The 26,128-nt window shown below is 41.1% G+C and overlaps 1 protein-coding gene across 14 annotated transcripts in view; it reads left to right on the top strand.

The window, feature by feature from the left end:
* CDC14B (cell division cycle 14B) overlaps nucleotides 1-26,128 on the top strand; it is a 75,399-nt gene that overhangs the window by 14,675 nt on the left and 34,596 nt on the right. For all 14 annotated transcript variants that reach the window (XM_075931845.1, XM_075931842.1, XM_075931837.1 and 11 more), the window contains 3 exons: nucleotides 1,108-1,183; nucleotides 7,043-7,135; nucleotides 21,699-21,775. In XM_075931845.1, coding sequence (XP_075787960.1) covers nucleotides 1,108-1,183; nucleotides 7,043-7,135; nucleotides 21,699-21,775 — 246 coding nt within the window. The remainder of the gene's footprint in view (nucleotides 1-1,107; nucleotides 1,184-7,042; nucleotides 7,136-21,698; nucleotides 21,776-26,128) is intronic.

The raw sequence follows: 26,128 nt of genomic DNA, 5'->3' as shown, positions 1-26,128 counted from the left end.
CAGAAGCATTAAATGAAATATTTAGCCAGGAACAGTTTCTAGTTTCCCAATACCAGGGCCAGAATATGTTCTAGAATAATGGATGGCTCAAAAACTTGGCAGTTGCTGACTCAATACTTTATGACTAGAGATATTAAAATGTGGGTAATTGTGTAAACGTGTAACCGCTGAAAAACTCAGTGGTTACGCCCATCCACAGTGGGTTCCCGGGAATCAGGTGCTGCCCTGCACTGCTACAAAGGCAGCAGTGCAGGGTGGTAGCCGGCTTGCTAGGAGCCAGCTCTTAAGCCAGCTCTCAGCACACATTGGCTCCTGCCTGCAGTCCCTCTGTTGGGAAGCTGGCTGTTTCCTCTGATACAGGCAGCCGGCTCTCCAGCTGCAGGGCATGTAAATGTGAGCTCAGGCTTATTGGTTAACTGTTTACACTGTTATACATTCACATCCCTGTGCGTGACCCCAACCATAGGTGCATTAAGTACTCTGCAATGAACTGTGCAGATATCTCTGATAAGACTTGGACTTTTTTTTATTTGACACCTTACATGGATATTAAAAATCCCTTAGTGCTTTTGAAAAAATAAGGATGTTTTTGGTTAAAATTTTGTATGCTCTCCTTCCCCTTGGTAGTGATGTATTTCAATATGACTTTGTATACACTAAGCATTAAAGTGGTTTGAGGATTAATAAGTAAATATGAATTTCATTGCTGGCACTATATTTAAAAGCTGAAGCATTATGGAATTAATTAATAACTTTATTTTTGAGGGCATGCTTTTGCATTGTTGTTGAAATCAAAAGTTCCTAATGTGATGCCAAAATGTTATCTTACTGTGAACTTTATTTCAAAAGTCTGATCACTTCAATTTTTACATTGACCTTTTAGGAGTTCTTGTGTGGAGAAGAAAGCAAATTAAATTTATAAAAATAAAGTTGTAAAAGCTAATGAAAAACTACAGCATTATACTTACAGTATGCAAGAAGGCAGTTAGAAGAAGTTTTGTACATAGTATAATATATTTTTTTCATTTGGTGCATGTGAATTTATGTAAAATTATTTCTACAGAACATGTACAAGCAAAATGTTTTCTTTCTTTCTCTCCCCACAAGCTTCTACGCAGATTTTGGACCTCTCAATCTGGCAATGGTTTACAGATATTGTTGCAAGCTAAATAAGAAATTAAAGGTAAAAATTGTTTTGTATCAAATAGATATAAAGTATTGAAAGTGGGCCATTTGTAAAAATGGTGAGATGAAGAAAATGTTCTTTGTTTGAGAAATATGTATAGATTGATTCATAGATTGCTACCGAGACTTGTGTTTTGGGTGTTTATACTAAATTGTCTGTAGTACATATTTGTTTTCATATTTCGCCAGATTATATTTTCAGGAGAGTGGAGGGATTAGATGCAGTGAGGGGATGGAAGAGGAGAACTATTTGTCTTTAGGACATAGTAGTTGTACAACAATTTATTGTGAAAGTGCAACTTCTAAGTATTGATACTGTTAGAAACCACTAGAACTTTTAGTGTGCAAAGGTCTCTTTCAGTAAAAGGCCCCCTCCTCTGGAATTCAGTCACCCTGGCAATCTGCCAGGGTATCGCCAGTTCCAGAGCTCTGTGAGAGACACATTGATTTGATTTGGCTTCTGTTGGATTTGTATTTATCTTTTGGTCTTCACAACATTTCTATAGGGAGCCATATTTGCTTTATGAAAACATATTTAGGGCTCAGTCCTTCAAGGTTACTGAGTATCCTCACTCTTGCAGTTGAGGTACTTCCTGCCTCTGAGGATGTGTTCAGTTCAGTACCTTTCAGAATTGGACTCTTGGTTGATGTTACATTTTATAGCAGTGTTTCTCAACCAGTGGTACGCATACCCTTAGGGGTATGCAAGAGAAATCTCGGGAGAGGGTACCTCAACACAAGTGGAATTTGGCAAAAAATGTTCAGGATTTTGCCCTGAAAAGGGGATCAGGGAGGGGGCAGTGGCATGTGCCTGTCAAAAAGAATGTTCAGAGCCGCATGCCCAGATGTCAACAGCCACTCTGTGCATGCGCCCCAGCGCCTGATGGGAAAAGCATGTGGCTACGGAGGCGGTGGCTCCAGTGAAACCCAGGGCAGTTGCACGTTGGGGGGGCAGTTTTGGTCAGGGAGGAAAAAAAATCACTTCTATGGCCGCCTCTCCTAGTTCATTTCCTCTCCAGCAGCCTGCCCAGGGTGCTCCAGAGGGGAGGGCGGCTGAACTTGGAGACGCGCATTACCCCCACCCCTGCTAGCTGCTCAGTACAACGCATCCCCAATGCCCCTTTCCCATGGAGCTACGGAGATGAGCTAAAAGGTGGTGAAGTGGCACAATAAGCATTTCTCCAAAGGATCTCTCCACATCAGTGGTATAGCGAGTGGTAGCAGGGGGGCAGTTGCCCCCAGGCACCTTGCTAGGGGAGTGCCGGGCTAGGGTGGAAGCGCACAGCCCCATGCGGCAAGCCCGGCACTCGCAGGCTACTTGCTCCCTGCAGACAGGCTCCTGAGGCAGAGCTGAGGGGTGGGAGCAGGCACTTCAAAGGTAGGGTTACCATACGTCCAGTGCCTGGCTCTGAGGGAGGGGAAGGGCGTTGGATTAGAGCTGGGGGCTGGGGATGCCTGGGGCTGGGGGACGGGTGGGTGCATTCGGTTAGAGCGGGTAGACTGGAGGTTCCTGGCTCTGTGGGTACTTATATATAAAGTACCCCTTTTAAAATATATATATATTTTAAAAAGGTTGAGAAACACTGTTTTATAGTATCTCTTTAAATCAAAATAAGTTTTACATTTTCTATATTAAGGGATACATGCAAGTTTGTCAATCTCTAACAAGTTGGAGTGCAAAATGTTTTAGGCAGATCATTTTAATAAGATTTTTTAAGTCAGATGGCTCTTATTCAAGAGTCTGTTAATCAGATTTTGAAACCCTGCACTGAACTGTGAGAACTGGAAGTATGAAATACAGTATTTCTTTACAAAATGCTAAGATTTCTTTTAATGCTCCTTGCTGTGTAGCAGTGGTGTCAAGCTGTCTGCTTCAGATTCATTGTGCCACATAACAGCACAGTGGGTGGACTTGCTTAGGCTTGACAGTTTGCTCTGATTGTGCTTGAAAATTATTCCACAGAAGCATCCCTATTATGATTATTTTTAAATGAGAGTAGTATACATGCATGCTAGATGTTATTAAGGATGATTTCGGATAGATTAGAATTTGCTGTCCTCATCCTTCATGGATTGTAGTGGTATTAGAGTGACTCATTTCACTTTTAAGCTGTGGTATTTTTAGCTAAAAGAAAGGTCTGATCAGAGAAATTATTCAACTGTTGTTCACATTTAAAATATGCCATCACTTCATTAATAAGGTTGCAATTTTCTATTGAAATTCCAATTTTGTCTCCACCCAAATAAGATGTATAATAGGGAAGAATTGTAGTTTGACAAAATTTGAAGTAACTCAAACACAAGTGGCTTCTGATTTAGAACTTTAAAATATGGATACAATTCATATTTTGGAAATTATTGTAAGGTTTCTTTGCAAGCTATATCATAGAAATAGCTTGCAGTAAAAATGTAGACTATTTTGAAAATCTTGTCAAGGACCCTTAACTAAAATGAATCTTAAGTCTACCTCACTTTTGAAAATGGGACTGAGATGCTTATGACCATTTTCTCTCTCGTGCATAGGGACAATAATTGGTAATTGAAAAATATGGGAGTAATTTCATGTGGCTATTTTGAATTCTCATTCAGGTCTTAGTAGAGTTTTAAGAACATTGCCAAAGGTCTACTATTCTATAGACTCCTCTCTTGCAGTGCTTAGCTTCGGAATATGAATTTGCCATGGGAGTTACTGTGTTATGGCTGCTTTTAACTTTATGGGAGACATCCCAGAATTCCTGCCTTACCTGTTGTCCTTGCTGGCATTGCTTCTTGCTTGCCTATATCTTCCAGGAACAGCCACCTACCTAGCTGCTGGTTTTGTTTTTTTATTTCTAGCAGTGTTCATTTTTTCCTCCCTCCACTTTTGGGCTGAGTAGATGCTGCAGTATAATCTTAATCTCCTAACATTTCCTTCAGATACCCATTCTAGACTTCATGACATTTTTCAGCAGTGCTACTAGTAGAAACTGCAAGCATTCTCTATCAGTTTGGACACATCTACACAGCAGGGCTAAGTACTGTAGACGCGGACTATGTTATTTTGGAATAACGTCAGTTACTCTGAAATAACACTGCTGTGTAGACATATCCTATATGAGCCCGTATAGTTACCTTTTGCTATGCCCCCAATGTACTTAAACTTTTTTTAGAATGAGAGTTTTACTGAAGGAGATGGAAGTTTAAGAAATACTAGGGAACACATTTGTGTAAATATGAAGGAGAGAGGAGCAGTGTCTGCTTCTGGGGTCATGGGCAATAGCAGCGGAAGGCTTGTCTCAGAAGGACTGATAGACTTAATTTTTGCCAAAATACTCTGATGCAGGGAAGCTTCAGGCTGCTAACCATAAATAACCTTCTTGTAGCCCTTACTTCATTCAGCTGAGAAATCCAGTATACGTTATACAACTTCAGTTAGGCTTATTTGAGTGAGTTGCCTGTTCCACGAGCTCAAAAGCCAGGAGGCAGATGAAAATGTTCATGTGACTACATTTTAAAAAGTTTTTTTTTTTTTAAATGTGCATTGGATTTATGGTTTGTTCTCAGATTTTTGAAGTAGTGGGTGGGATTGTCCCTATTTGTGTATGCAGATTTAATTTCGGAATTCCTGACTTGGCAATGAATACATATTAGGAGACTTCCTTTTTTTGGCTGATAGGTGGGGCTAATACCTTCCTATGGTATTGTTTGAAGCCTCCTGGAGCTCCCGCTGCCCAGTGGACATTACCCCCACCTCATGCTATGCTGCCACTGGACTCCTCTCTCCCTTCAGGATATCTTACTACTAATTCCAGGTGTTTAAAAATCATGAGTCAACCCCCCTCCCTCAAATTACTTGCTTTTAATGAGTACTTTTAGGGTGGTCCATTCTTGTTTTCTGGTTTTGAGCTTTTAAGGGTCATAGTTTTCAAGGTTTTCTCCATCTTCTAGAAACTTTTTTTAAATGAAAGATAAATCTAATGTAATTTTTAGACTCAAAGAGCTTTAAGAGAACCCATAAAAAGTGCAATTAAAATAGTGAGAGTTTACCTCTGCTCAGCTCCCTCTGCTTTTCCCTGTCCCCATATATTGCCCACACACAATTTCCTTTCACATGGCAATGGGAGAAACAAAGGAGGAGAGAGTGCAATTGGGCAAGAGTCTACTCCAGGCATGGGCAAAATATCTTCTGGGGGCCAGATTCTGCCCACCAAAGCTGCTGGATCTGGCCTGTGAATGCAGCGGGGAGCCCCAGGCAGACTCCTTGCCTGCCCCCCCCCCCCCCCCCCCACTTCCTGTGTGGGGCTTTGTTTGAACAGCTATGAGCCTTCACATGGTGCTCCTACCCCTAGCACAATCCATTCGGCCAGTCAACAGACAGCTTGCAAAGCATCTTCCTCTCAAGCTCCTAGCTATTCAAAATCAGATGGCCCCTGAGCCTATGTGGGGTTGGGGCAGGCAGGGAGTCTACTTGCGAAGGCTGCTAGCTAGGAGTCAAGCGGGTAAATCTCCTAGCCAGAGCCTACCTTTGGCACTCCAACTCTCTGCCCTCCACCCCACATAATCCAAACCCTCTTTCTCCCCTCCCCCCCCCATATCCCTTCCCATATCTTGCACCCCTATCCCAGGTCACAGCCCAAATCCCTCTTGCATCCTAGTCCCTTACCCCAGGTCACAACTGACTCCTTCACCCAAACTCCCTCCCAGACCCCACACCTCCTCCATTAATATGGAAGAGTATGGCCCTTGACCACTTTCCAAAGTCTTGGAGTGACCCCCTATCAAAAATTGTTGCCCACCCCTGGTCTACTCCCTACAAACTGGAGAGAAGGGAACGGGGAGGACACAAAGTCCTTGGATCATTTCTCCCACTGCCTGTTGCTCACACCTTTGTTACTAATTGTTGGTGAGAGTAGGATCTGTCGATCCAGGTCCAGCTTCCCTTTCCTTGCCTATCGTCATGGATTGCACCTGTCCTCTTCACTGACAGCAAAGCATATAGGACTGATGACTGGAGGAGGCAGCAATTAGAGCAGTAGCCTCTGCTAGTGGCAGCTGGGACTTCAGCCCATTGCCTTCATCTCTGGCTCTCAACAGCTGCCTGTGGTGATGCAGTCAGAATTTGAGCATGAGTTTCAGCTCAAATAGGCACTGTGAGTTGCCAGGAACCTGTGAGAAGACAATATTAATGCTACATAATGATGGGACTAATGAAAATGAACTGGTAATGAGGGAATTTAAATACCAGAGAGGAAGATATTGGGGCAGATATGAAGGGCAAGATTTAAGGTCAGTTGTGGAAACTTAAGTTTTAAGATTTGCAGTTTTTGAGAAATACTTGTGTACATTTTTTAAAAATAACGACAAACTTTCTAATGAGTCAATGTCACATTTAATATTTATTATAATACATAAAATAACTGAAGAAAATACCACCAAAAAGAATGTGGTATCATTTTCTTTCATTATAAAATTACTATTTTCATAATAAAAATTATTTCATATTTGTGTAAAGAAGAAAAAAAATACCCACATTCATTCACTCTGTCACTCTCATTTAGAATGGCTTAACATGGGTTCAGTGAAACTGGATTTTCAACAGATTTGATGCTTTCTTATCAACCAGTATACTAAAGCCCTGATCCTGTATGGATTCTGAGCATTTCTCAGGATTGAAAATGGAATAACACACTTGATTGTATATTCACCAGAAAGGCATTGCCACCATTGGAATTAATTTTGGAAATCTTATTTCCAGTGAGGTCAAATACTGTTTGGTGGTGGTTCTGCTGCAGTGATTTCAAAATTATTTTTTATAAGGCTATACAGTTATAAGTTCAAATTGCCAAATTATAACACTGTTGTTCATTTCTTGATACAGTCATTTACATTGATAAGGAAGAAAATAATTCATTATACTGGCTTTGATCAGAAAAAGCAAGCAAATGCTGCATTCCTCATAGGCTCTTACGCAGTAAGTATTTAACTTTTTATTTAAATGGACTTACTAAGTTTTGTGTTTTAATCATTCTCCTATATGCAGTCCTTAAACTATGAAGAAAGATATCTTCCCCTCTTAAAAAAGTGGTGCTGGAGAGGGATAAGAATTTGCTTTCTTGGTGTTGCTTTTCACAGTGGGTTGGTTTTTGTTTGTTTGGTGGGTTTTGTTGTTGTGTGTTGTGGTTGGTGTGTGTGTGTGTGTGTGGTTTTTTTTGTTTTGTTTTTTTGTAAAAGTTGTTTAGGTGTTTTTGGAAAATCACCTATTGTTTGTTCACGGGTTTTTTTTTTTAAAGGAAAATTGGCTAATTCTTGATATCTTATGACGATGCATCCTTTTGTAAAGGCTAAATACACCAAATGTTTTATTTTTGAGTTTATATATTGGGAAATGAATCTTCTCCAGCCTATTCATTTCCTGACTCAGGCCACAGATGGAATTTAGGGGAAGAAAGAAGATAGCATATGGACTGCTCACAATAGATACAATATCCAAGGAGGTAGAGGGAGGTGTAAAGAGAGTACTGTACCTGAAGATACACTACGTCAGGTGGTTGGCCATGTAGGGAAAAAGCTAATAGCTAATTAAGTAAGTTTATATTGCTCAGTCTCTGAAAGACTAAATGTGTAGCAGGAGCTTCAGAAATGTGTAGTGCATGTCTAAAATGAAGAATGTTTGAAAAGTAAAGAGGCAACAGACTGTAGTTCATTAACATTGGTATTTGACTTGTGTTGCATGTTGACTGCACTTGACTTTTTCATTTCTCTATGAGCAGTCTCTAAAAATAAAGAATGGGTTGAAGGACCTGGGCTCTCCATCTTACTGGTGACTAGAGTGGGGGTTTAGAGTTCAGACAGCCCTAAGTCATTCACCCTTAAGTACAGAGTAGGGCTATTAAACTCCTGCATTTCTGAATGTCTCCTTGCTGCTGGTTTGTGTTAAGGAGTAAAGTCTGTTTCCTGCTCTCCAGGGTTTTCCCGTTGCCTGTCTGCTGTACTTATGTCCAAAAGATTCATTTATAAATGTGACTTTTTTTTTTTTAACTAAAACCTCTCAATGTTTAGAAATGTTATGTTCTCATTATACTATTCTGAAACCAAACGGAAACATGTAACGTATCTTGCTTCAGTGTAATTGTTAGGAGTTAAGATACTAAAGTACAGTACCTGACCAGTTACAGTTTTTAAGATTAAAACAAAACAAATCTTTAGAAGTATTTTTGAGTACTCTGTAGGCAAAAAAATTGGTACTGTTTTCATTATAGTACATTCCTTTCTTCTCTCTTTTTTTTTTTTTTTTTTGTCTTGTGTGTAGTGCTACACATCAACATAGCCAGTCATCCTGTGAAGCACCCAAAATGCAGAAATAATAATAATCGGTAGTGCAGAAATTCAGTAACTTGTAGAAAATTAATTTTTTTTAAATTAACCTTAAAAATCCTGCTTCTGATCATCCATCTGATTTTTCTGCCATGACACAATACACTGGAACACACAGTTGGAATGGACTGTTTATATAAAACTTCATAAATATATAAGGCTGTATTTTTCTCCTCCCAGGTAGATACAGGTGGGAAGATCACTTTATTCCTGATAGAATTCTGCACCAAATTTTTTTTAAAAAAATCTACAAACAATATTTTAAAATGCTACATGTTTTATTTGTCAAACTAACACAATATAATGACACTAGTTTTTGATAAACTATTTCAAAATACCTGCCAACAAATATGTCAGTAATAATAGAGGGTATGTCTACACTACCCCGCTAGTTCGAACTAGTGGGGTAATGTAGGCATACCGCACTTGCAAACGAAGCCCGGGATTTGAATTTCCCGGGCTTCATTTGCATAAGCGGGGAGCCGCCATTTTTAAAACCCCGCTGGTTCGAACCCCGTGCAGCGCGGCTACACGGGGCACGAACTAGGTAGTTCAAACTAGGCTTCCTAGTTCGAACTACCTAGTTTGTGCCCCATGTAGCCGCGCTGCACGGGGTTCGAACCAGCGGGGTTTTAAAAATGGCGGCTCCCCGCTTATGCAAATGAAGCCCGGGAAATTCAAATCCCGGGCTTCATTTGCAAGTGTGGTATGCCTACATTACCCTCCTAGTTCGAACTAGGAGGGTAGTGTAGACATACCCATAGATAATAAAAGAGATTTGGGAAATGTAGGTTTTTTTGACAAATAAATTCCTCAGTAGGCATATTAATATGTACCTTTTAGTAATTATTCATTTAAACTATAATACAGAAACATATTTCCTGCACCTCTCAAACAGTACAAAAGCTTAGGAGAATCAGAGGTAATGGAGGAGCTGAACAATAGGGAAGAAATTGCTAGAAAGGAGCCTGGAGTATAAACCTGAAAGGTCTGGATGGGAGAGGTACAAAATAGGTTTTTGGGGGATGGGAGAGACTATTAGAGAATTATGGAGCCTCTTCTGTGCAGACCCTGGCTGATCCCTAGTTTTTCTCATTCAGTCAGGCACATCTCCTCCCATCTGCATGTGTCCCTGCATGATCATTCAGCCACCTTAATCGCCACTCCTATTCAGTCCCTGCTCCATTCTGCTCCTGCACTAGCCTCTGTGATGTCCCAGCAGCTCCGTGTGCCCCACTTTTTCCCCTTCCCGTCCCACATATCCTATGCTTTCTCACTTAGCTCTGCAGGAAGGGTGCTGTGAGGAACTCAGCCTCTCCTCCCTGTTGACTGTTACTGCCAGTGAGCTGGCTGTCCTGTTTGGGTGCCACAGTAGCTCCTGGTGGGCAAAAGGTAGATGCAGAATGTATTTTCAGCAAAGAAAAAAAATCTGTGGGGAATGTGCATTCTGTACATGTGCAGTGGTGCAGAATTCCCTTAAGAGCAACTAGTGAAGAGAATACTATCTCTGAAGATACCTCCTCACTCATCACCCCCATAGAAGATCTTCCATTGAGAGCTAGATTTGTGGATTGAAAGAGGGCGGGGCAACTGCTGAGGAGTGATATGGGGGGCACTGGCCACCTTACCATCACTTCCTAGATGATTCCTTCCTGCGCCATCCCTGGACTCGGGGATGGCTGGCACAATCCCTTCTCGGCCCCAGACCCTGCCCCATCCTACTTCTGCGCTCCTCCTCTTCCCCCAAGATCCCTCCTCTGAGCAGTGCAGCCTGGGGAATATACATGTATATTCAAACAGTTATAAAATATTTTGTGCTGATTTTTATCTTGTTAGGGAAATACATGTATTTAACCAGGTATGTGTTTGAGTTAAACTTATATGGGTTTAAATAACTACTCCCCATTCTTAGAATAATGTAGAAGGGCTTGCCCCCGGTAGTGAAGAGTATATTCTATTGTTGATCAAAATTCTCTAAATCTCAGTGCAGGGAAGTGTAAATGGAATGAACGCAAAATTTGTTTGTATATATATTAAAGTTATCCATCCTATTGGCCTATCAGAAAGGCCCTTCAGTGCTATGTTGAAGATCTGGGTTTAGTTTCTGCAGGTTAAACCTTTCTATTCTGGCACTCTGATCTGGCAACATCTGTGATCCAGCATGATTTTAGTTAGCCTGATGTCCACTTATCATGGTGGTGGCCAAGTTTTCTGCAGTTCCATAAAGTTTGTTTACAGCCACCATTCCTGGTTCTCAGTACTGTTGTTTAATTCTAATTTACCCCTAAGGCTACGTCTTCACAGCAGCATTATATCGGAATAATTGACATTATTCCAAAATAACATACTCCATGTCTACACTACTTTCAACATAATGTCAAGCTGGAGGACTTCTTATGCCGACTCCTGTAACCCTCATTTTACCAGGAGTAAGGAAAGGCTGAGAAAGAGTGCTCTTTCTTGGACTTCCTGCTGTGTAGACAGTGCCAAAAGCTGAAATAAGCAATTTCGACTTAAGCTATGCAGTTGATGTAGCTCAAGTTGCGTACCTTATTTTGGCTTTAGCCGTGCTGTGTAGATGTGCACTAAATGTCTTCTGAGAGCCTTATAAGCAATGACAATGCTGATAATGCTTCTAGACAATACTGACTTCCCCTGGTTTTGCAAATTATCTGGTTCAGCAATGGTCAGGTCCCGAGGGTGCCAGACTAGAGAGGTTCAACCTATATTTTTTTGCTTCCAGTCTTTCATGTCTAACTGTCAGGGTAGTTAAACACTGGAATAAATTGCCCAGGGAGGTTGTGGAATCCCCATCTCTGGAGATATTTAAGAATAGGTTAGATAAATGTCTATCAGGAATGGTCTAGACAGAATTTGGTCCTGCCATGAGGGCAGGGGACTGGACTTGATGACCTCTCGAGGTCCCTTCCAGTCCTAGTATTCTATGATTCTATGACTGTCTAGTTTGAGAGTTCCTCGTGACATTTTGACTTCTATCAGTTGAGTGGTATTAGGTGCCTGAAGGGATCTTATTTCTACAATCCGCTTCTGTTCTAGTTCTGGAGATGTGTTGGCCACACTGAAGAGTGAAGAAATGAGGAGCTTCAGTGGGATGAAGGTGAAATTAGGGGAGAAAGTCATCAGAAATCAATAGTTAAATGAATTGTGCTGTGATTTTACTGTAATGTAATGGAGAAGAACACAAACTCAAATGTGTTAAATTGTTACACCAATTTGCTGTTAAATAAGTCTGTTCTTAAAAATACAGAAATGAAAATATTTTTTTCATTCTTTGAGAGAGATCAAAGTTCTTATAATTTTTTGCCAGTTCAGAAGACTAGGATTGAATGAACTGAAGAGCTCTGCATCTTGTCTCTTCCACCAACACAAATTGGTTCAGTAAAATATGTACCTTATCTCTATCCAATAGAACACTTACACTCACATCCTGTTGCCAGTGTAGGGAGCACGGAGGGGTTCATTTGTGGCTCACTGAGCTCTTGTAACTAGGATTTTTAAAATGTTGCCTCTGAGAGGGTTGTGAAGAACATTTTAGGGCCAATTTTAAGACTTTAAGGGAATGATCACGCTTGCATGTGTTTAATTTTAAGTAATCTCTTTTTAAGTTAAGCCATATATCTGCAGATATGCTAAATAAAAATTATTACACAAAGATTTTCCTATTTTAGAGAATGGTATTACCACTGGCTTTTTTTTAACTGTTTCTTAACACACAGAAAACTGAATAAAACTTGAGATGCTAACCCAAGTTCATAATGCAATAAATATAAAACTACTCAGAGTAGGGAGTTGTGAATTGTTAACCAGTGGCCCAGCTGGGCTGGAGTGGCTCCTGCCCACTGCCGTTTAAGTGGTTAAACAATGTTTAACTGGTTAGCTGATGAAATGGGATTTTAAATCCCTAACTCAGAGTCTACCTGCCTAAAAACAATAAATAGTGACCATTGAGTACAGGTTGAAAATCTCTTAACTGGGATTCTCTGGTCTGGCAACATCCATGGCCCGGCATGGATGTTGCAGGGCCAGAGAGTCCCAGTGGAGGGCCAGTGGCATGAATCCCTGCAGGGCTGGGCAAGGCAGTGAGTTGCTCACAATGAGCCCGCTGACAGCGCGTGGCAACAGGCCTGCCCAATAGGGATGTTAAATTTCAATTAATTAACTAATTGAATAGTCGATGGGATTCCCAATAGTCAGTAAGGGCTAGCGCGTTCTGCCTTTGAAATGTACAAGAGCCCCAACAGGGCTCTTGTGCATTTCGAAGATTGAAATACTGTATGAAGCCTGGGGCCAGCAGGGAGTCACTGGGGCTCTTGTATATTTCAAAAAAGGAAATGCTGCATGGAGGGGCCAGCAGGGTGTCCCCTACTGACTCCAGGCTCCATGCCACATTCCAACTTTGAAGTGCACGAAAGCCTCCGCTGGAGCTCTTGTAGATTTCAAAGCAGAAGCACTGCATGGAGCTTGTGATAGAGGCAGCAAGGGGAGGGAAGCGACTAGTAGGCTAGTGTGTTGACTGTCTGAAACTTTTGTCGGATAGGCGACTAGTTGATTAGTTGCTTTTGCTTGTCGGAGAGTCGATTAGTTGCCTACATTCCTACTGCCCAGTGGAGTTGGGAGACTCAGATGAGGCTTCCTGGTGAGGCTGGGAGCTACGTAGCTTGGTGAGGCAGGGATCTGGTGTGCGTGGCTGCCTGGCGGGTCCTGAAGCCCCAGTGCCCTGTGCATGGCTGCCCAGCAGGACCTAGAGCCATGGCTACGATGGCTGCCCAGCGGGGTCTGCAGGGCAGCAGGGTCAGCAGGAGATGAGGAGACAGCCGGGAGGCTAGTGTGTCGGGAGGCCAGAAACGACCCCTCCCCCCCCGGTAGGGAAAAATCCCTCATTCAGGTCCCAAGGGTGCCAGACCAGGGAGGTCCAACCTGTATTAACTTGAAAGCCTCTTGCTTTGAAACGTTTGTCCTTAAAATTGCAACAATCAATACTTTGTTGCATTGTGTAAGCCTTACAACTTCCACTTGAGCAAAACATGGCATACTGTTGCTACATTTGTCATTTGGGGTGGTGACCTATGCTGCTCCTGACTTTCTGAAGCAATTATGCAAGTCCTCATGTTGTGAGGCTAAGAGATTGAGGTCAGTTATTTGGTTTGAGCAAAGGCTTTCCTTACTTAATGGTTATGTTTTTTTAACGTCTTTCCTGTCTCATTTAACAGTCCTCCCCTCTCCCCCCTTCAGTGAAGACAGTTTCCGAATGGGGCATCCAGCCTAAACATTTCTTTTTATATCTACTGATTTCTTCCAGGTATGCCTTATGTGCCAGCTAGGCCTCTAAAGCAACAGGGGCTTTTCAATCTTAAAATAGCTAAATATTTGTTTTTAACAAACACGTCTAAGATTCCAAATCTGTAACAAAATGTAAGTGTGTTTATACTACTACATTTACTCAGTGATTTGGAATCTTAATCCTTTTCATTTCTGGTCCTTCACTGCACATTGTGACACTACAGAGTCTGATAAATTTTCCTTTAACTTGTTTGAATACACCAACATTGATACAAGCTTCTGACCATACAAGATTGGGGTATCCCTAATATGATCAGCAGCGCAGATCATGTATCTTATGGAAACACGCAATCTGGGGGCTAAAAGTATTTGATTTAATTACTTTAGAACAAAACAGCTAATGTCGATGTCTCCCCAAGGCAGAATTGTCTTTGCTTGGAAACTGTCTACATTATTTAGGCCTTATTGTACTACCAAGCAAAGATTCTTTGAGATAATCTCTATAAGGGCTTCTTTTGATCTTCACCAGGACTTAGATGTGGCTGGAGAGAGCCTCCTTTTTCTATCTTTGTTGTGTCTATACTCAAGATATACCAATTTTAACCTTGTGGGTTCAGAGCATCTCCTTCTCAACTCCTGACTCCCTTTGCTGCATTAACTTAGTAACAGTGTTTCTTTTCTCAGGCTTGGCACAAATTATGTACTTGGAGGGCAACCCTCCATGGGTACCGCCCCAAGAACTCATCTACAGGACTCATCTCTGTACTTTGTCTATTTTCTCATCTTCTTTCTTCAGGGTAAGCAGAGTTTCCTTCACCCATTCTGATCCATAGTGCTGTTTTTGCTATCTCAGTTTGAAAATGCCACACCTAAGAGAGACAGTATTTTGGAGAGAAGGAGGGAACTATCAAAGCGATAGCCCCTCTATTTGTGATGCTCCATGCTCTGCTCCTCTTTTTTTAGTGGTTGCATAGTGATTAACCTTTGGCTAAGGCTATAGGAGGTGTATGTTGAAAGAAGTTGGCAGTAGTGTATTTTTGGAGGAAGGAAGTATAAGACTTCATTATCTGGCCTTCATTTAAGCAAAAGCTGCCTTGGGTCTTGACTTTTTCCTTCAGAATTTGTCCTTTACAACATTTCCCTCTCTGACTTACTTTAAAAAATTGTATAAAAACTTTTACCATAATTAGCATTCACAGTGGCAATTTAATCTCCCATCTCTCCTTACCAGGTCCTTCCAGTAGTCTTGAAGTTTACTCCTTTTGTACTTACTGATTGTCCCCCCTTCTTTGGTAGAAGTAAGGTTGCATGGAATGTGCTTGGGCTTAAGGCAGTGTGCCCTTCTAGATTGTCCTCACTAGATTTTACTCTCTGCACCTAATGGCTTTCTTCGGCTATCTTCCCTCCTCACTTGCAAGGCTTTTTAAGGTTCTTCCTTTTTAAAGATGAACTCTGAGGTAGTTTTTTAGAGATCAGGGTTGCTCTACCTGTGAGCCTATTTTGATCCACTTTAATTTTAAAAAATAATTTATATTTCAGGGGCACCTATGTGTTTCTTTACAACACGACAAATGTTACTTTTTGATCTTTAGGTTAATTTGATTTATTTTTATCTTGATTCTTCAATCTAAATATTTAATCATAAGGCACATTATTAAGTAGAAAATATCAGTTAATCTATCAGCTGTTGAGAATCTTTTTTGTGTGTATATATTGAGGTACAGCAAACACCTGTGTTCTAAAACTGTTCAATATTTATCCTAAAATATACGCATCAATGTTGACTTGCATCTGAGGCTGATCAATATGCTATATCTGTACTGTAGATTTTATGTTCAGAAGGGGGTTGACGTTTTCATTTGCATTTTACAGCTGTTAGAATTATTATTTTGGGTAAGTGTTAAAGCAATTATCATGATGACATAATACATCTTACACTTTCCAAAAGCATATTTCATTATTTGCTTGAGTTTTGTAAATGGTATGATTAACCTACTATCTTATACAGATTTTTAAATTAAGGAATTTTGGTGGGTTGGGGAGAGAATGGAGGTGAAGTTTGAATGTTCAAAGTACTTTGAACACTTTCATTTCATATACTATAAAAGTGTAGTATATCACTAGAATACAGAGTTGGTTTGTTGAAATTTTAAGTGTTTTGAATTAGATTTAAATAAACCATTCTTCTGTAAGAGGCAAAGTAACAATGTAAAATAACTTGGATGGTGACACTACGGAATGAGGTAAAATTCATCTTGGTTAACACTGTATATCAAACTTTAGGATGCCTCCTTCAGATGAACTTCCTTTCACATGACGTTATTCATCTTTTGTCCCATCTCTTTGTCATATTGCTAATTCCATGAAACCTGTATTTAATAATTGGATTGTGGTTTGAACTAGGGATGTGAATGTATAGTCGATTAGATTAACTGATAAGCCTAGGCTTATCGGTTAATCCTCTCAACTACTGACAGAAGCAGTGTATTTTAAGTGTATTTTAAGAGGGATAAGGGATCTTTTGGAAAAGGCTTTATTTTCCGAAAGATCCGCGTCTAGACTGGCGCTTTTTTCCGGCAAAGCTCCGAGCCGGAAAAAAGCGGCAGCCATTTTTATGCAAATGAAGCGGGGGGGATTTAAATCCCCGCTTCATTTGCAATTGCGATGTCTAATTTGCATCCCTTTTATGGAAAAGGGATGCAGTCTAGACACAGCCCATGTTTCGTTAGATCATGTCCTCAAACTCTTCTTCAGTGTTCCTTTTGGTATGCAGCTTTGCCTTTCTCTCCTCCCCTCACCTTGTTGTCATCATACTTTGGCCTTTTCTTTTGCCTTTTCTTCACTCTGCTTATTCACATAGTTTGAGTCAATTGCTCCTTGCCAGCTATTGACAAACCAATTTTGCTATCCACACCTTTCATCCTCTGGTTTAGTCTAGCATGTTTGCTTGCGTGTCCAAGATTTTCCTTTGAGTGTTCCCTTATATTAAATTTAGTGACAGAACTAAGTTTATCTTCCTTAAACCCTTCCTCTTCCTTAGTCATTGTTTGAATACCATTCTACCTGTACTTCAAGCTCACAATAAATTCAGTATAATCTTTGTCTGTATTTTACTTCTCTTCCCATCTAGTCGTTATCAGATCTCATTGCTGATTGCTCCAAAGTATTTCTATAATTTGACCATTAGCTGAAATCTGCACTGGCAAGGCACTAGTCTATATGTTTCTTCACCGTGGCTACTATAACCTCCTCTGTTGTGTAAGTGCAAAGTGTTGTTTGTTTTTTCTGGTTTTATATGTATAGAATCTCTTTTTAACCTTCCATCTATAGCAGGGATGGGGAGAGGCCACTGACCCACAGAAAAATCAGTAGAGGGCCACAAACAAGTGAAGCTCTTCTCTCTCTCTCTCTCTCTCTCTCTCTCTCTCTCTCTCTCCCCTGCCCCCCCCCCCCCAAAAAAAAAACCTCACTGATGTGGACCTTGACTGAGGAGAAAGACACTCCTCACATTTGCCTCTCATACTAGAGCCTGGGACCCTAAGCCTTGGGGGCCGGATCCAGGAATGCCAGGGCCACATCCAGTCTACAGTGTAAAACAGAAATAATCAATTGTTGTATGTTAAAGTCCAAATGTCTTGGTCAAGGTATAGTCAATGTTCAGAGCCCAGATATGATAACAAGCTAATCAAGATTTTGGGGGCTGTTCAAAAACACCTGCCAGTCTGGATTTGATACTTAGCCTTTACATCAGGATAGTCAATAGTAGACTAAGCTACTCTTCATTTTTTCTAAAGCATCCCTCCATAACATCACACCTATTCTTCATATCCTGTACTCAAAATCTATTCAAGTCCCTCTCTATTGCTAGGTCCATGTAACTCCTTATTCAGTATTTGTCATCTTATGTGTCTTCTCTTGCATCTTGAACATTCTCCCTTCTCCTAAGTGAAGTTCATCAAGATTGTTCCCTATATGCACAAGTTCTGAAAAAAACCTCACTGTTCTGTGACACTTCCTTCTATAGTGATAGAAATGTAGCCGTGTTAGTCTGTGGTAGCTGAAGCAAAATGCAGGACAATGTAGCACTTTAAAGACTAACAAGATGGTTTATTAGATGATGAGCTTTCGTGGGCCAGACCCACTTCCTCAGATCAAATAGTGGAAGAAAATAGTCACAACCATATATACCAAAGGATACAATTAAAAAAAATGAACACATATGAAAAGGACAAATGAAATGTGATTTGTCCTTTTCATATGTGTTCATTTTTTTTAATTGTATCCTTTGGTATATATGGTTGTGACTATTTTCTTCCACTATTTGATCTGAGGAAATGGGTCTGGCCCACGAAAGCTCATCATCTAATAAACCATCTTGTTAGTCTTTAAAGTGCTACATTGTCCTGCATTTTGTTCCTTCTATAGTGACTCTGTTGTGTGCTGACTGAATCTTAAGGACTTGTCTCTGCTCTAATATGACACACTGTTACAGTTAGGGATGTGAACGACTAGTCGACTATCTAATAAGGAAATGCTTATCAGGTAGTTGACAGACTAGTCACTCCCCTCCTCCCACCTGCTGCTTCTGTTGGAAAGAGGCAGCAATGGTGGAGAGGAGGAGGGGGCTCATCAAAGCTGCAGTGTCACATGGAGCCTGGGGCCAGACCCCAGGCTCCACATGGCATCGCCACTTTGAAATGCCGCATGCAGCCTGGGGCCAGTTGGGAGCTCGGGCTGCACGCTGCATTGTCAAAGTGGCATTGCAAAGTGGCAGCATCATGTGGAGCCCAGGGTCAGCTGGGGATTCCCCCACTGACCCTGGGCTCCACGCGGCACTGCTGCTTTGAAAAACCACGTGGAGACTGACAATAGGCTCCCTGTGGCATTTCAAAGTGGCAGTGCCATGTGAAGTCCAGGATCAGCTGGGGACACAGAATCCCCAGCTGACCCTGGACTTCATGCGGCGCTGCCGCTTTGAAACGCTGTGGGGAGCACAGGGTCAGCCAGGGACTGCTTGTGTCTCCCGTTGGTCCCATGCTCCCCACAGTGCTTTCAGCTTTGAAGTGTAGCAACAGCCCTGGGGCTGTTACTACACTTCAAAGGTGGAAGCCCCCGCATAGACTATTCGATTAGCAAAATAACAAAATTTTACATCTCTAGTTACAGTGTACAGACATGTCAGCCTTTAGTGTAGTTAAGGATTGCTAGGCTGAAAGTAATAGTCACTGACATAATTTTAAAAAAATTCTGTCATTGTCTGTATGCTGAGCGTTAAGATTGTATGTTAACAATTTGTGTGTTTAAAATTGTGTTATAACCGTTTTTACTGCTCAGATGAGGTCTCCATCTAAAACTCTTGCCAGCATAATGTTGTTGAGGAATGTCATTGGTTGATTGGTTGGTTGGGTAGTTGGTTTGCTATTAAATAACACTTATATACTGGCAAAAACATGTGTTTTGGCAGTATAGTTTATTTTATTTGAGCAACTGTAATCTTTTGCCATTATTAGCTGCATCTATGCTAGGAAGGCAGTTGATATAAATTGCATCTCTATTCTTTTAGTGTAGACTAAGCGCTCGTGTAGGCACTTAGGGTATGTCTACACTTGCACCCTAGTTCGAACTAGAGATGCAAATGTAGGCATTCAAAATAGTCAATGAAGCGGGGATTTAAATGTCCCGCGCTTCATTAGCATGATCTCGCCGGAGCATTACTCCGCTCAACAGCTGTTTCGAAACTCTCCGACTAGATCATGCTAATGAAGCGTGGGATATTTAAATCCCCACTTCATTAGCAATTTTGGTCACCTACATTTGCATCCCTAGTTCGAACTAGGGTGCAAGTATAGACGTACCCTTACTGTTTATTTACCTCTAGTTGCTATCCTTATGGGGAAAGAATCTTGTTTTCCTAGTAAAGTTGATTGTGGAAGGCTGTGTATGTCTTTTGGCACTGTTACAGGTTGAGAATAACCTGTATTGTAGTGCTGCTGGATTTGTCTTGTCCATTTATCAAAGCAGGCTTGACTGTTCTTGGAATATAATTTATATATGAAAACCATGTAACTGATAATTATGGTGTTAAACTATATCATCGTGGGAATGCTAACTGCATGGACTTCTGAGGAATAATCCTCAAACAATATATGCTACTTAATTTTAGCATCATCCTTGTCCCTGGATGTTTGTTTGAGTAAAAAAAGGGCAATTTTTGGAGATATTTAGAACATTTAAATGACCAAAAGTAAACTAAAATTTGTACCTGTTTTAAAAATATTTTTGTTTGTTAAATGTTTTCCTGTTCTCCTTGCTAGAGGAAAAAAATAAGTCACCACTTTATTTGATGTTAATTTGTGTTACATCATTATTATGATTTTTTTGGAAATATTTCCCACTTTCTTACCAACATAGTTCCCAACAACCATGATTTTATTAAACTTCAGATCTGGCTTTTCCACTGTGTAACTGTAATTACAAGGCAATACCAGCTTTTAAAAAATGCCTAAGAAAAAAAAGTCTTAAATGATGAGGGAAATATTTACGTAGATACTTTATTACTATCTAAAAACAAACGAAATCTTGGGAAAAGTAGATATGTTGTTTTTTGTTTTGTTTTGTCTAATTGGAATTATTTTAAAGTACTTAGTTTAATGTTTGTTTAATATGTACTATTGACAAAGACTTGGAAGGAATTTAGCATTTTAAAAGATAAAAAACATGATCCCTTAACAGTTTAAACATTTCAGATTTATACTTCTGTAAAATAACAATGTGTAGTCCATATGAAACTGGTTCTAATGAGAGATGGTAAATATTTTATCACAATGACTACTGTAAACTCTCTGGCCTCATCTTACAGTTCAAAACTGATCTGTTTCTGACAACTCCTGTCAACAGTAACTACCCTTTAACCAGTGCTGAAAATGGTGTAATAGCTAGTATAGAGTTGTTTTCAGCACACTTACAGAAAAGATGAGTAATTTATAAAAAAAAATGTTTAGTACTGGGCAAGAGAACCTGTTGTTCACAGTGGGATCAATCTCTAGGTCCAGACAGCTCCTTTTTTTTTTTTTTAAACAACCTATAAGGAACTGTGAATTTGTGATATTGGCACCCTTTCCTGTTTTCTTTTTAACAATAAAATATTGTGAGTACTTAGTACAAGCCATATTTTTCTTACCTTCTATTAAATTATAGGCTGGTATGCTTTTTGTGTGTGGCATTTGGATTTAATTAACGGGCACTGCTTAACCCAGTGTTTGTTCAGGTAGTACAGTGAAGGTGGTGCAAGATTTGGAATAATGTGGTGATCTACAGCTCCAACTTTAGAAAGGTCATCGTTCCCTCTTATTAATGTACAGAATGTCTCATGAGTAGATATGCAACTTTGCAGATGCATTGCTTTATTGCTTTAGTGCTCTAAAATTTTATATGCTCTTGTATTTCCTTTTAAATTTTAGTCACTTTAAAGTTTGTACAGAATTGTCCATGAATAATGTGTTATAGAGAATTACAGCACAAATATCCTATTTAATACAATAGCATCAGAAAAGCATTTTTGGGATCTGAAACTCAACTCAAATCCTGATAATGTCTATACAGAGAGTGTTTTGATTCATACTCTGACATTGGTATTGGCCAGTACAGTATGTTACGTAGTATATGCTTTGCTTCTGTCCACCACATTGTTTGCTTATATTCTTTTGTTCTTGATGCCATGCTTGTAGGAAAAAAGATAGTATTCAACATATGTTTTTTTCATATTATTTAGTTTAATGTTTTACTGTTAATATTGATTGGAATTAATAGGTAGTTTAAAATTACCATTAAAATATTTTCTTTCTTTCTTCCAAAAATAGATAATATACTTAAGAGTATCACCTGAAGATGTGTACAGGCTCTTATTGGCTGGAAATATATGTTATCTTCCTTTCAGGTAAATATACAACTATTAGAATTCTGTGTCATGATCTCTGGTTTGTATATTGTGGCAAAGTTCTGGCTGTGCCCCCTAGGTCTTGCGCTACTGGTGAATAATATTAGCCTCAGAGACTTGCCGTGGTCCTATACGCAACCCCTTTCCCTTTACAGGAGGCTAGGTCCACAGCTTAGTGAGCCATACTCCTCATAGGCTAGTCCATAGTTTTGGGGTGAAAACACCCTGATAGTCCTGGTTTCCCCCCATGCCAACACAGAACCTGTCTCAAGTAGTAAGGTTTGGGGGGAACCCGGGCCCACCCACTACTCTGAGTTCCGGCCCAGGGCTCCTAAAGTAGCAGCAGCAGCAGTCAAGATTGTTTTTCCTTCCATCTTGGCAGCTTTATCCCTGGGCCACTTTCCCAAACAACCCCTCCAAAATGTCTCCCTCTGGCACTTGTTAACCAGCTCACACACAACTTTTATCTTACTCCTCCTGTTTCTCCTTCTGGTCTGTCACACTTTGTCTTCCCCCTCTCCTTACCTAGAGGAGGCCTTTTAAAGCAATTCCACTTGCTGTAATTGGCTACAGGTGTTGAGTGACTTGCCTGAGAGAGCAATCTAGTTAATTAATCCCAAGTGTTTTTCCTGCCTTCATTTTATTGCAGCAGGCTTTGGTAGTTTATTCTGGAAAGAGAAAATCACTCATTCAGTGCCCTGTACACATGCCTTCCACCAGAGTGTGGCAGGCTGCTGGCTTAGGTCTGTCACAAAAGGAACTGAATTTGGGTCCCTTGCCTTTAGTGACTGCACATGACAACACGTATTTGACAGTCTCTGATAAGGATGTTAAGAGATGGGTGAGCCACTAATCGTGTAGTCAATACAAATTTCTAGTACGCAATTAACCAGTAAGGGAAGGCTTCCTCAGTCCCGGCTCGCGCTGGGTCCAGGAGTTACCCCTGCTGCAGCTCTGTAGTTTAAATGTATTAAGAGCCAGGCATGCAGGCAACCCAGTTCCAACTACATTTAAACTACAGAGGTGCAGTGGGGATAGGTCCTGGACTCAGTGCAAACCGGGACTGAGCCAGGATTGGTCAGTCTCAGTTTGCACTGGGGTCAGCAGCCCCTGTCTACAGGGGGTCTCACTGGGGAGCTAGGACTCCCCACAGACAGAGGCTGCTATTGGAGCAGCCTCTCCTGGCCGCTGCAGAGAAGGGGCTGCTTTGTGGCAGCAGCCTCTGTCCATGAAGGGCACAGCTCCCCACTGGCCCTCCCTGCAGACATGGACTGCTGCTAGAGCAGCCTCTGCCCATGGCAAGTCTGAGCCTGTTGAAGGCAGAGGCTGGTTCATCGCAGCCTCGTCCCTGCGTTGTTGCCTCTGATAAAGGCAGCAGCAAGGGCAGGGGGAGGCGGCACTGTGGAAATGGTGCTGGGGTACTGGCTTTTAAGCGCTCTCTCCCTAGTACCAGCTCCTTTCCTCCCCCGCGCCCCCCGCCCCCGCTGCCTCTGATATTGTGCGATGTACTGTCGTGATATAGGAAAGTATGGTGTGATGTACTATATTATGGAATAAAATGTAATATTTATATACTTGCTGATACAAGGGGGGGCGGGAGAGCAAATAGTCGATTCGGCTACCTGATAAGCCTAGGTTTATCTAATAGTCAACTACTCAAGTACTCACTTACATCCCCAGTCTCTGATGAAAACAAGTTCGGGTAGTGGAGTGACAGGGATACTGCAGAGGATACAATTTTAGGTGTCCTATACTAGAGACTTCTTGTTGCCACTCTGTTTTTATCCAGTAGAAAATCAAGGTTAACAGGTCCTGAACATGAATAACTTTGTAAAAGTCTCCTAAAACAGTAAGGCTTTCAAAAGTTAGATAAGGCCATCTAGCAATCAGACAGGCTTTCATAAAATGCAGGAAGTTTAAGGAAGGGCCAAAGGCTCTAGTTTACTCTAGAAATTTAGATTTATAGGGTGTTCTTTTCACCCCTAACTCTAAAAGCAAGTAAGCATTTCTTATCAGAGCAATTGTCTCATGTCTTTCTCCTGTTTTTAGGAACAGCAGGGTTTTCTATAAAGTCTTGGTTTTCTGACATGCTACCTTTTCCTTGTCAACAGTAGTAGGGCTTTAGGAGCTGCTTTTGCCTATTTACAGAGTTCCAACAATGGCAGTAATAGGACTCTTCTTAAGGAGTAGCTGTCTACCAAACTCTTATTTCTCTCCTCTCCCCTCCTTTTTAACTGTGGTTTTTTACCCTCCCAGCAGATCATGCATCCAAGTCTGGGAGTAACCTTTTAGAGCGTATAAAGTAAATTTAGTGCTTATGAAAGTTGTTGGATAGGCTTGGTAACACTGAATTTTTTATATATATATTTTTATTTTATATCCATAAAATAGGTCTTATGCAGGCAGTGAAACAATGCAATGCTATTTTCCAAGCTATGTCAGTGTGTTTTGGGATTGAGAGGCCTTCAGCCGTCATGCTTATTGTATCTTCCATGCCTCAAAGACTGTCAGAAAGAATGGTGATATGTCAGTTACGATTAGTATTGCAGAGAATCTTGTAGAACAGGCTATCTAATCCTCTTATTTTTGTCCCATTCTCTGGTCACCTAAGATGGGTTGTTGTATAGTTACATAGTGCTACAGAAACATATGATGAATTTAAAGCTCTGTAGAAAGACTGGGTCATTGGTCTAAGGTGCTTGCAATCTAAACTGGATGACAGTACAAAAGAGCAGGCCATGCTGGGGGTGAGGGCGGTGAGCACTTAGAAAAGAAACGATTGCAACAGACAAATGATAATGTATTATTTTTCAAGGAAAAACTATTTGTTTTAAAAATGTATATGTTCTACAAGAGAGAGATCTTATTAAATATAAACAGAATTTAGTGATGGAAAAATGAGTTAATTTACACAACTGACTTGTATTATTTATTTATATTGTAGTAGTACCTAGAGGCTTTAATCGTGGTCCTGTGGTGCTAGGTACACATGTGTGTATAACACAAAAATGGGCCCTGCCCCAAAAAGCTTATAAGCTAAGCTGCAAAGGGTTTTGGAGGAGTGTGAGGTTGCATATCATGCAAAAGGAGACTTTCCAAAAGGGTAAAGGTAGAATGAGGAGTAGTACAAGATTTGAAACTATACAACATAAGAACGGCCATATTAGGTCAGACCAAAGGTCCATCCAGCCCATCCCATCTGCCAATAGTCGCCAATGCCAGATGCCCTAGAGGGAGTGAATACAACAGGTAATCATCACATGATCGTTCTCCTGTCATCCATTTCCAGACAAACAGAGGCTACGGCAGGAGCAACTTTTTCAAACCAAAGAACCCACTACATTAAAATTCAGAAAAAGTGGTCAATGGAGAGCTGCATAAGAATTCCCATTTGCATGACTAAAAATATACAACTTAATATTATTGATGATTGACATGCTTAATAATAGCATAAATGAAACGTACTCACAGACTTTATTTAACAGGACTTCTGCTGCTGTATCTTCCCACAGTTCTTTGAAGTTTATATCCTAACTAGTCAAATCTAGCTTCATGCATGATTTCAAGTCTTCGTTTTTATATAAAGTACAATATTATGTCCAACACAAAAGGTTTCAGCATTGTCTTTCTTTATGGCAGGCATGGGGAACCTTTTTTGGGTTGGGGGCCCCTGACCCACAGAAAAATCAGTTGGGGACCACACAAGTGAGAAGCAAAAAGAAGACCTCCAGAAACCTCCAACCCTCACTGATGTGACCCCCAGCTGAAACACCCCACTCCCTTTGTGCTCCAGTCCCATAGTGGAAGGAGGGACCGGGAGGACTGAGGTTCATGGCCTCAGGCCAAATTTATTCTTCTGGAGTTCCAGGGTTAGTGGATTTTGTGGGCCCCCCAGCCTCTGGGTCGGGGCCAAAAATGAGGCATTAACTGTGCGGGACAGAGTTGCCAGTGAATGGAATAAGGATGGGAGTGCAGGATCTGAGCGGGAGGTGAAGTGTAGGAGAGGGTGAAGGGGTGAGGCCTGGCCAGGGGCAGGGGGGATGTTGGCCTTGGGGCTGAGGGCAGGGGGGATGTTGGCCTTGGGGCTGAGGGCAGGGGGGATGTTGGCCTTGGGGCTGAGGGCAGGCTGTCTGGCAGTAAGGGCTGAGTGGGGAGGGGGATCTGGGCATGAGGGGGTGGGGAGACACTTGTTTTCACGCCACGTAGCAGACACGCCTTCTGCAGCTCCCATTCCCCAGAAGCCTCTGGGAAGGGCTGGCAGGAGAGGTTGCAGGAAGTGTCCCAAGAGAAGGAAATGTTAGTACATAGGGAGCCATCTTTGGTTCCTGGTTTCCCCCCACGTGGGAAGAAAGA

The sequence above is a fragment of the Pelodiscus sinensis genome, chromosome 6, assembly GCF_049634645.1.
Source record: "Pelodiscus sinensis isolate JC-2024 chromosome 6, ASM4963464v1, whole genome shotgun sequence".
In the NCBI taxonomy this organism is placed as follows: domain Eukaryota; kingdom Metazoa; phylum Chordata; order Testudines; family Trionychidae; genus Pelodiscus; species Pelodiscus sinensis.
Note: the sequence above shows the minus strand (reverse complement) of the source record. Positions and strands in the feature narration are given on the sequence as shown.